Source organism: Diadema antillarum, unplaced genomic scaffold (assembly GCF_040938485.1).
Source record: "Diadema antillarum isolate AM-2024a unplaced genomic scaffold, OU_Dant_1.0 scf00000139, whole genome shotgun sequence".
Classification (NCBI taxonomy): Eukaryota; Metazoa; Echinodermata; class Echinoidea; order Diadematoida; family Diadematidae; genus Diadema; species Diadema antillarum.
The window spans coordinates 938,567-950,710 of record NW_027271028.1 but is presented as its reverse complement, the minus strand read 5'-3'; the positions used below and the strand labels follow the sequence as shown (position 1 = coordinate 950,710).

Here is a 12,144-nt window from a genome sequence, read left to right as displayed (position 1 = left end):
ACAATGGGCCCTAAAGTTCATTGATCCCTGCCTGTGACCTTTGACCTTGAGGTGACCTTCATGTTTGGTAAAATGTGTAACTTTGTATAACCACTCTTCCCTCCAAGTTTGACTGAAATTGAAGTCCTCAGTAGAGAGTTATTCAAGCTTTTGTAGCGTTACTGACAGACGGACAGACGCTGCTGATGATCCAATTGGGTGCGTTCAAGCGCTCTAAAGCGAACCAAAGCGAACTGAACCAAAGCGTTCCGTACCAAACTGTGCCAGTTTTGGAGTGTTCGAGAGCTCTGTGGAGAAAGTGTACCTCACGAGTTATTTTTAGAAAAGGTCACGCATTTTTGTAGCAAGAATGTCATCCACCTGGTGCTTGAACAACTTACAGCTGTCCCGAACAAAGAGAATGATGTCTTTCCGTTGTGACGTATGCGCATGATACGCGCATGCTTTACAACGAACTTTTGGTACGCTTTGGTACGCTTTTGGAGCACATCGGGAGGTGGTCCACGTTTGGCTCGGTACAGTACGGTACGGTACACTTTAGGAGCATTCGAACGCTCCTCTGGCGCGGGTACGGTACGGTACAGTTCGCTTTAGGAGAGCATTCGAACGCACCCTTAGTCTCCGCGCACCTCCGGTGGGCTGGACAAAAACACTGCCTTGAGCCCATTCCTCATTACAGTTTTGTTTTGTTTTATTTTGGTCGTTTTGTTGTTGTTGTTGTTGTTGTTGGGGGTTTTGGGGCTTTTTTTTGGGGGGGGGGTCTATATTTGTTTTCAACTATACCCTTTCCAAGACATAATGTGCACTGTTATGCAAAGGCAATTTGGAGTGCACATGAAAGTATCAATTCGTCCTGCCAGTCCCTGATACACAAATGTAAATTTCTGTTGACATCTGATTTTTGTAGTTCAAGGTGGTCACTTCTTTTGTAGGAGGCTTTAAATTTGTAAGTGTAAGGCAACTTTGTGCAGCATCGGAATGCAATGTTGGGCTTATAGATATTTTCATTGCTTTATGAAAGACAAGATGGCACCCCTCATCCTCAAAAACCTGCAGCAAATTACATTTTAAGTCCTGCACACTATTGTAAAATACTATCTCAATATTTTTTTTTTCACACAACTTTTACATAATGGCGGTTTTGAACCTATTACTGTCCAGTACTTTCACCCTGATAGACTCACAGGTAGTCACCAGAAGCTGTGTGTTCTAAGGCCAGGATTTACAATCCTCTCAAAAAAGCTTTCATTTAACTCTTTAGATTTGTGTCACACACTCTTTATCTGAAGTAATAAAGGAAAGCTACAAGCATCTGATAGGAAATGCTGGAAGTCTCTCATTATACAGTAACAAAACAAAAAGGAGAGGACTTTTTTTTCTCTGCAGTTTGAGTGTGACTAACAAAGATAGATCCCTTCAAAAACTAAAATACTTTTATTCACACAGTCATTCATAGGGTCATTTGGATAAACCTTGATCGGTCTTTTCCTGGGTTAAGTTGGACTAAAACAAATACAGTGCTTAATAAGTTTTTCTACAAAACCAAAAAGAAAAACCAAGTACTTAGAGTGTCAGAAGCAAATGTCTTGGATGGACTTGTCCTTGCTTATCTGCAATGTCAGTACTTTATACAATCTAAAGTGAAGGTACATGTATTGTAATTACACTCTCACAAATAAAATACAAAAATACAAAATAATGATACCAATCAAGCTAATTCAAAGTTAAGTGCACATTTTAGAACTACTGACACAAAATATTGGGAAGTCTTCTAGTGAAGCAATTGAAAGCTTCATCTTAATCTCTTGCTAAAATTCCTGCAGGTATATACTTTCATTCTCATAAACCAGTGACAGCACTATGGTTCTTTACTCATCAAAATGCTTATATTAGGATTGTTGTCATAAATGTCTATCACTTTGTCCTCTCGTCTGCACGAATCACATTGCTGTAACCTACAGGTCATACAAATTGCAATTCATTACAGAAATAGAATTGTAGCACAACTAACTTTACAGTGACAATAGACAACATGTACACTTTGACTTCTGTTACTGTCATGTCATAAAACTTAATTTTCCCTATCTGTCACATCAAGGCCAATGACCCCATTCAGACTAGTCGTCTCCTTGACAACCGCATCAACTTTCTGTGAGCGACGGGATTTGGTCTCCCTCTGTGGCAGTGGAGTGTCCACATGCCCCTCCACTTCACCATTTGAAATGGCACCATTAACAGGATGAATGTCTCCATTCATTAAATGACCATTTACCATCTTGGGCTCCCCCTCTGCACTCTTCTCATCTTTATTTATCACCTCCAAACTTGCCTGGTCTTCCTTCTCTGAGCCAAGGTGATTGGACACGATATCCTTGCTATTCCTCTCCTCCTTCTCTTCCTCTTCTTTACTGCTCTCTTTTACCATCACCTCCTTGTCCTGAGATTTTTCACTGTTTGACTTATTTTCAGTCTGGGTAACTTTCACCTCAGACACAGCTTCCTCAGACTCTGTCCTCTTACTAGATGTCACACCTGTCTGTGCCTCTGATTCTATACCTTCTTGAATATCTTCTGAATTTCCACTTACAGCATTCGTCTTCTCAGCACCCAGCTCCTCTTGTCTCCGACGGTTTTTGTGTCGCCTGCGTACATTTTTGTTTGACCGTACTGGCTCGCTCTGCTCACTACCTGTTGGGACATGTGACTGTTTCTGTCCTTGGTTTAATTGTGACCCTTGACCTTGGTGTGATACTGGTCTGGGCTTGGACCCCTGCTGTCCTTGCTTGGACCCATGTTGACCTTGAGACCTGTCATGCCGGGCCTGGTTTCTACCCTGCTGCTTGCTAGAGGTCTGGGCTGGAGTGTCTTGGTTTACACCTTGGGATTGACCTCTGACATGGCTTTCAGAGGATTCTGGTCTCTTGTTCTGTGGTTTTGACCTTTCAACTCGTTGGCTCTGATCCTTGGTCTGATTACCATCCGGTTGATTAGCAGCCTTAGGATTTCTCGGTCCTTTGCGACCCTGAATTCGAAGAATCAAGGATGTCAAGATTGTCAATTGAAACATACCAGGAATAAGGCTGCATGCAATCAAAACATGCCTTCACATATCTCAAATTTCACTCCAAAACTCTGCAACACAGAAACCAACAATTTACTCCAGTGTAAATATAATCAACTGTAACTGGTACTCTCATTTACACAAAACAGCCCAATATTCAAGTATGTAAATCTTAAGTTTTTGAAGTATTAGTACACCACATTGTGCTGATTCAGTCACTCACTGTCCCAGTACTACACTCTTTGTACTCTTTGTTTGTTCCTTAATCAGCTCTATTGCACTTGTATCACATACATAATCAGCAGTAAATGCTGACTTTGTGTAAAAGCTCCATTCAAAAATATAGTAGCTAACACTTTGACAGTTCTTCACTCCTTACTACAAAGTTCAAGCTACTGCAAACTTGCAGCTGGATACAACATGCATAGATACAGTAGTCATGAATAAGTTAATAAAAGAAATCTGACCTGTGTCATGGATCGCTGCAGTCTGGCAGCCATCTCAGCAACCTCTGCCTTCATGTCTATCTCACCAGTAGGTGAGCGAGGTGACACAACCTCATGGCTATCACCCTGTACCATGCTACGACTAGACAGGGCTCCTGGGTCCTCACTCACTGATGTTGTTCTGGAAACAGTGTTGATGCTAGACAGAGATGAGACAGACGGCCTGCGAGTCGTATAGTGATGGTGGACAGGAACAACTTCACCAAACGTTTTGATTTGCTGCATAACAAGAAGAAGAAAATGCAATCCACATTATCTAATGGGACAAGCTAAATGCCTCAAAATTTAGGTTCCAATCATGACAGAAGAGGATAAGCTACTAAAGGATATCTTCTTTATCACTTCAGAGGAGTACAAGCACATCATCTTGGGCAATAAAACTCAGATAAGCTAAGAATATTACATGTAATCAACTACTAATACGAAGTTTCCTACATACATTTGATTTTGTTTTGATTGTCCATACATTTCTCATTGCTGGTAGTCAACTTGAAATATGACATGTTCTCCTCATCACCTTTACTAACTTTGCCAATCAGAATGCAATGCTTTGAATCACCCCTCCTACAATAAATCTGAATTTTGTACGTAGACTGGTTTTTTTTAAACCACTTATATATGTAATGAGCAAAGACATACATTGTATATGTATGCATAAAAATACATTTTATGCATAATTAAATATCTTTGTATACACAACCATAACACAAAATGACTTTGAATTTTGCAGACCACTTCCTATTAAAGTAAGATTCCCTCTTTGACCGAAGTTTAAACGCGGCTGGTTAACCAGTTCCTTACGCAATTCTCTGAGTGCCTTTAATGCCCCAAACGAGATTCTTTTTGCCCGTCGACAGAGAGGCGGACAGGTTGGTAATCCACCTGTGTGAAGGCATTCAAGCAGTACATTGTATCCCCCTTTCCATGGTCAACTATATGTGCCAGCGAACAATGGAAATATCGATCGGGTGCGAGGTATGAATAGAGCGTGCACTGATGAGCTCACAGAATCTTTTGTTCTACACAAAACCAGGCACCTGAATGGGGTTACTGGGGTCAGCGAACACAGAAATCTAACTGATCTCAGCCTAGATCACTATGTACAGTGTACATATTCGTACAAGTATACCAGGTTCCCGTAAGGAACGGAATTATTGCCTTAAGTATACAAACTTTGTTTGTTTTGTTTTTTTCTAAAAAATACAAATGATATTGAAAGATGAATACAAACCTCAATCAACTGATCTGGGTTCCACGTATACCTCAAGGTTTTTCCTATCTCCTCATCAACTTTACGGTCAGACACAAATTGCTGTTCAGAGACGTAAAAGTGCAGAGAGTGGAAATAAAGTAAAACATGGAAAAGAACAATTCAATCTCATGCATAAAAATATGGTCATGAAAGGCAAAGATGACCCCCATTACTATCATTCCCACTTGTTACATCAAATACAAACTCAATTCAGCAAGTCTACATGAATACAAATCATGTTACACGCAGACCCTAACAACAACAAACCCAAAACACACATTTGGCAGAAAAGTTCTTAGCATTTTCTTATTTGCTGACCTCTTGTTTTCATCAGCTTCTATTTGGGAATATACAGTGTACATCATATAGGGAGGTAAAAGAGGATGCTAAAAGCAAGTTTTTCTTGATTGTGTCTAGATATCACTCTGTGCCAACTCACCAGGAAATCCTCATAACTGACATACTGCAGTCAACTATTAAATACATAACACTTCTTACAATCAATGACAAATGAAAATATGAACAGGCACCAATCTTGGTGTAAGCTCTTATTACACATCTATTCTAGAAAAACAAGAAGGCTACATGACTGCACCACGGAACTCCGGGTAGCACTTTCCAAACACTGATTAGACACAATGTTTAGATTAACTGTGCTAAAAAAGGGGAAGGGGTAAATCAAAGGGAAGAATGGTAGAAGTTTCAACAAAATGGAAGTGAAGTTAAAGTAAGATATGAAAAGACAAAGTTTTCTTAAAACAGTGATATCATTAACAACAACACAGAAATAAGATGAAATGATGTCTGCCTACACACATACCAACCTGACTCATACACAAACCCATACTAAATTTCCCTCTTTGACATTAAATCAAAAAGAAGAGTTAGTGTCATTCGTATTGGATTTTGTTCCGATAAGCTGTTACATATTTTTTGATCTAACATCCATTCTAACGAAACTGTTTGCCAGACTTCATTCTTTTTCTTACAGTCTTCTCAAACATGGAGCAGAAATTGCACTTAAACTCATCAATAACACAAAATAGATTAAAAAATAACATTTGAAATGTACATACACTTAACATACTGTGAGTGCATTTCTTACACTGACACCAGACACTAACATATGACACTAACACCAGATCTTGATGAGTCGGTTCAGGTTTCTATACCACTAGACACTACACTAACACCAGATCCCAATGAGTCAGTTCAGGTTTCTATACCTTAATCTCTGCTCTGAGCTCCATCAGCTGGTCTTCAGACATGGCTGCTGCTCTCAAAGTCTTCTTCTGCAACTCTCTGGCTTGCTCCTCCCTTCCTTCAAGCATCTCTGTTGTCTCTTGCTGCAGAGAAATTACCCACAATTCCACACAATAAAGACAATAGTCACAAACGTTTCCTTAATATCTCTCATTCATTAGCTTGCATGGAAGTTTCTCAAAAGTTTCACAAAGCCTCTTCTCTCTCACATGTCCTATTTCAGCAATCATCTTGTCCATAGTGTAAGCTCCAGTGTTTTGATTAATTCTGTTCAAATCTTACTCAAGAGGACCTTGAAGGCATAATTTACCATTTGCAGATGAAACAAAAGCCCAGCATTAGTGCTTCAAGATAGTTCTAAAAGGCAGTTAGGGATAGAAACAACCAATGTAAAAATCTTAACCAGTATAATCAATGTTAAGTATTGTTAAATACACAAAATGTGAACAATAGTTATGCTACAAAAAAAATTAATGTGTATAATGCCTGAACCTGTATTTGCTTTTCTCCCCAAAAGAAGTCCCTAGTCCAAAGGATCACCCAAACCTCTGTATGCAGCAGTGAAAACTATAATAATATATCGTCGCTGGGGCGACAAGACCTCGTATCTACAAAATGTAAAATGTTCAGGAGAGCCAAAAAACATGGCAGCCAAAGCACTGTAACAAATGGGACAGCCGTTCCTTTGACGTGCCATGGTGGCTTCATTTTTGGGGTAAGAAAACTAGGATTTGGACAGGACATCATTTAACCAATTATTTGACCATAAATGCAAAAAAGTCATTTTCACCAAAATTGCAGATACAAGGTCTTGTCACCCCAGCGACGATATATTTTTTTTAAAAGATGGGTCAACATCCTCACCTTCACAGCAAGAAAGCTGTTTGTGACATCAAGCCGCCTCTCTGTTAAGAAGCGTAAGATCTCATCAAAAGACTTGGCTATACTCTTCTCTGACTGCTCCAGCTTCTCCTTCAACAAGTTTTTATGGCGTGTTAAGGCGGCTGATGTTCTGTGCAGGTCTTTAGATGATTTTTCTAGTACTGCGCCTGTGTTACAAGACATTGCAAATTACAAAAGGTTTCATTTTCATCTAAAAATTTGTACAATGTCTACACAGAACAATAAAGAATCAAAGTTGCTTGCATAGATTTGATGTTTGTTTCGTCTTCATGGATATGATGCTGACTAAGCTTTTCAAGATTATGTGGATTGTTGATACCACACGGTTTGCATACGTACCAATGAAAAAAAAAAATAAAAAGAGAACATTTGTGACGGCATATTACAAAAACTGCACTACCCTACAACAAAGCATCAAAACAAAAAAAAAGGCATAATTAGCCATGTCCAATTCTATTTCACCTCAGCCTTCGACCTTGGTAAAATAAATGGCACTGCACTTTGACTAATTATGCATTTGTTGTGCAGATGATCTATTATAGTGCATTCAAAATCATGTACCATTCATATAATAATGCTCCATGCAATGTAACAATGACTTTGTACCATTGTTGTACAAGTTAATGGAATCAATGTTACACATACATACACTGTATTATTCACACTACCAAATGGTGCATTATCTGTCATACACCTATTTTAGATGACAAGCAAACACAACGAAAAAACACACCAGTTAGTAGCTTTGGAGTAGGCTTACTAGTTTATTTGTTCTCACCTAGTTTCTTGGCTTTGACAGTGTCATGTACATAAGGCAGAGTGACCTCAGCTGGGACATGAAGCTTGTCTGTTGGATGAGAAGAGCTTAACCTTTCCTCTGAGGTCGCCTGAAACTTGCCCCTTGAACCTCGGTCTCTTTCATCACTTCTTGCAGCTAGTGGATGAAGAGGCAAAAGAAGGTAAGCTATCAACATTCCACAAGTATCTTATGTCTCGAAAATGACAATATATGCTTTGTGTATTGAAATTTGTGTACCTCAACTGCTATGTTATTCAAATTCTAAATCCCTAATTACTTTTGTTTTTTGATACGGTAACATCACAGAAATGTCGAACCAATCAGTGAAAGTATAAAAAGGCTCAGTTCACATTTTGTGACATAATACACCATCTTTCCTCCCTTCCAAGCAGTGTATGCTGTATAAATAAATGTACTTTATACACCACGATATTTAGTGAGTCTATTTCCAACAATTTTGTGAACATAGAGTACAGTTCTGCATGGAGAAATGTATAAGTGCATGTCACATTTATGCAGGGATCAGAGTCAATATTTTTGTGTGTTTTTAAGTTCACAAATAGCACCTGAGTCACGAAACTGACGAAAGTATAAACTCTACAAAATATTTGGTGTATTCAGTAATGACGGACATGCTCTGGTAAAAGTTGAATGTGTAAAATAGTGATTCTGTCTCTTACATGATTCTGACTGTGCCTGGTTGGTGCTAGCGCTAGGCTGGTGTTTGCCATCACCGACCCTGTCTTCTCTGGGGTAAGATTTACTACGATTGTGATCCTCTCTCCTGCCCTGTGGGTACTGTCTTGGCTGGGACTGCTGTGGTCTGTCCCGGGAATACTGAGGTCTCTCGCGGGACTGTTGTGGTTTATCTCGGGACTGCTGTGGTCTGTCTCGTGATTGTGGTGGTCTATCTCGGTACTGTTGTGGTCTGTCCCGGTACTGCTGGGGCCTGTCCCGGAACTGTTGGGGTCTGTCCCTGCCTGATTTGTTGGAATGGCTGTCAGAGGGCGTGGCATTGCCATGGCTACCAACTTGAGACACTGTACCTGTCGAGGTAAAATGGCAAAAAAAAAAAAAGAATAAATAATAATATCAAATTTAATAAATGAGAGAGAGAGAGAGAAAGAAAGGAAGGAAAGGAGAAAAAAGAGACACTGGAACACAGATCACAGACAATAAAACACAGACTGACAATCAGTATGATGAGTAGTACAGATGAGATGCATTCATCTAGCAAAAAAAAAAAAGAGAGAAGTGAATTGAAGGAATGGTTCTTTTACACCTTTCAAAAGATCTAAAGAGGGGAGGGGCACCTAAATGAGCCAGTGTTTTAATGTACCTTTCTGTTCAACATCAATCTTTTATAAGTATTATTCTTCCACAGAGCTTACAAAACTACATGTATTTGTTTTTCAAGGAAGCTACCATTCCCTGAATTCAGAAGAAGCCTGATGCACCTTGAAAAGCAAGGCAGGGTTTCAAACTGTCCATCTGCTATGGTTGAGGATGGATTCCAACTTTAATATCAATATCACAAGTTAGTTTCATTTTGGAAGATAACTGCCCGTTGCATAAATCTTTGGATACCACAAAACTCTTACTGGCCAAAATAAACTTCCTATCCGAGAGTAATAAAGTTTTCTTTCTTTATGATTTGTGGTATTGATACTTCATGAAACCCTCCACAATCATGACAAGGTCACACACATTTGTATGGCTTCTTCTTGACCACACTTTGTACGAGTGGAGAAGATCTCTCCCCAATACAGGTCATACAGAAAATTATGTGCAATTTGCAAAGGGTCACTGCATGATCACGTTTCAAGCTTGCAGCATTCAACTTTATTATGATGCGTGGTTCAAGAGAATAAACATTCCTTAATATCCTGAGACAACACTACCCAAGAGACAAATCGTATAAAGCTGACAACACTACACATCATTACTATCTTCTCTCACAGATTTGCCTCATTGACACCCAGGACAACATAAAAAAGGAAAAAATATTGGTGATAAAGCTATGATTAGTAATTATGCACTAATTGATCTTTGAAGCTAAAGTGTCATGCTATTGAAAACAAAGAAACTTCATCTTCTTTTCTTTGGTCACCATCTGACCTATGAAAACTTGCTCCACTTTTTTGGAATACAGGTAATGTTTCACACACAACTGGCAAGAAATAAAAACTAAATATACTGGCTTTGGAGTTGAATTGGCCATGAAGCCATGAAGGTCTTAGTTTCAAGAAAGCAGACAGACAGTTAATCACATTCTATCTAGTTTTAAAATGCATCTTACAACATCAGCAACATAAAAGAAAAAGTCAGGATAGAGTGAAAAGAAGGTATGATACTGTCTAGGGCATTTCAGTCGTTGTCACCTGCATTGCTTGTACTTGAGCCAGTCCCAACCTCCCCTACATCAATCCCCTTCTCCTGGAGGGGTACACTTGGGGGTAGGGATCCCTGGGGTGCGGCAGCCTGGCTGTCAGCTCCTTCCCCTGTCTGCTGAGCTTTCCTCTTCTTCTTGTTCCTCCTGCTGGCAGACTGGAGGGAAGATAAGTACACTGTTGTATGAGCCTTTATCAAACTCATCATGGTCAATTGTGATAGAATGACAGAACTTCACCTCACTCCAGGTCAACCAATGTAATGACAAATGGAAACAATGACTCTTAGCTATGAAAAATGGGTGCATGATTAATGTATCTTAATTACTCAAGTTGTCTATTCAAAAGGCACTTCATTGTTAAACAATATTGCCTAGGTACAAGAGCATTTAAACAGGATTGCTATGTGAAGACCAGTTTTATGACAAATTAACCCTTCACTCCCACAGCTTGCAGACAGGCAAAACTCGGTACCCTCACGTTCACAGCCTGTAGACAGAGAAAACTCAGTACCCCTCCCCCCTCCATTTCACTACGCAGACCACAACTAATCAGACAAAAAATGTTTCCATCTGCATTGTACAGAACACACTGTAATCTATTTTTACTCTGTGAAATGGCTTCAGCATTGAAACTTCATATACAAGAAGACAATGATCACAATGTCATCACACAAGGATACACCTTCATCATGAATACCATTGTATAACTTTTATTCCAGGTGTGAACCACGCAAAAACACACTGTATGCATGTACACTAAACCCAATACCACATGACATCTCCCCTTATTACAATGAATCTTTACAATAAAGGAAATGATAGATGAGCAACATTACTGCTGCACAAATCCCATAGAGATGCCACTGATTATCAATATGTTCAAAAAGAACATGGTCCTTCATACATCTTGATTAGAGCCCACTGATCTTGATCACTGATCAAGAATTGATCTTCGTAGCATATTCTGGGCCAGGTAACATGGAAATTAATTGAATGGCTTTCATTATATCCTGATAAAGAAATGCATTTACCTACAGACAACCTGAGGAAAAAAAAAAAAAAAAAAAAAAGGTCCCAGGCATCGTTCAGGACTGGAGGGCGGAGGCATCAAAAGTACACATGACACCAACAAGTGATGCTATCCTTGAGACAGGTTGTAGCCGCAATGACCCTGACTTTCAGGACAGGTTTGGAGTGATCTCTGAATATCTGGTAGCTACAAACTTATCGCAGGAAGCAGACTGTAGACACTACCTTGGTTGGGATTCTACACACTAAAATATAATTCTAAATATCATTTTCACTTTAACTGTCAACTCCTATCCATTTCTTCTCTGCCAGAAAATCAGGCCAACTCTGAAGGTGTACACAAAAGTCAAGGTTGCTCCTCATCTATACATTAACAAGCTTCCTGTGACAGCAACCAGCCATACAGGTACATTGTATTTGATAGTATATCCTGCCATACAATATTAGCTACATACTTTATCTGATAGTTTGCATTCCTGAACTGTTTATACAGACATTAAGTTTATTTCCTTGCTCACCTGTTGTGCAATTTAGTTTCATTAAGTATTTTAGGCAACAAAATTAAAAGCATACACTTTATTGTGATGGCAAGTGTCTATCTTTTGAACCTTTTCAATCAAGTTTGTGTAGATCTGAATATGTGATCCACAAAACGATCCTCAAATAAAGATATCAATTTAAATTACAGGGTTCTGTATCATTCAACACAATTTATGAAGAGTTCAAAGAGCATAGAGAACCACATTGTACAAAAACGTTAAATACACAAACATGCATACATGTACAACCCAAACAAAATCACACACATTTTTACCACACACATTCTCTCTCCCTCTCTTTCTGTCTCTCTAGCTGCCTATCACACACACACACACACACACACACACACACACACACACACACACACACACACACAAAAACAGAGTTACACTTTACAGG

General features: G+C 39.2%; 1 protein-coding gene across 2 annotated transcripts in view; it reads right to left on the bottom strand.

Moving 5' to 3' along the window:
• Positions 1-1,400: 1,400 nt before the first annotated feature.
• The window catches only part of LOC139721190 (uncharacterized), a 50,253-nt gene continuing 39,509 nt past the window's right edge, over positions 1,401-12,144 (bottom strand). For both annotated transcript variants that reach the window (XM_071632518.1, XM_071632516.1), the window contains exons 5-12: positions 10,166-10,331; positions 8,465-8,830; positions 7,764-7,919; positions 6,947-7,131; positions 6,046-6,165; positions 4,799-4,879; positions 3,529-3,786; positions 1,401-3,022 (exon numbers count right to left, since the gene is read on the bottom strand). In XM_071632518.1, coding sequence (XP_071488619.1) covers positions 2,072-3,022; positions 3,529-3,786; positions 4,799-4,879; positions 6,046-6,165; positions 6,947-7,131; positions 7,764-7,919; positions 8,465-8,830; positions 10,166-10,331 — 2,283 coding nt within the window. In that variant the 3' untranslated portion in view covers positions 1,401-2,071. The remainder of the gene's footprint in view (positions 3,023-3,528; positions 3,787-4,798; positions 4,880-6,045; positions 6,166-6,946; positions 7,132-7,763; positions 7,920-8,464; positions 8,831-10,165; positions 10,332-12,144) is intronic.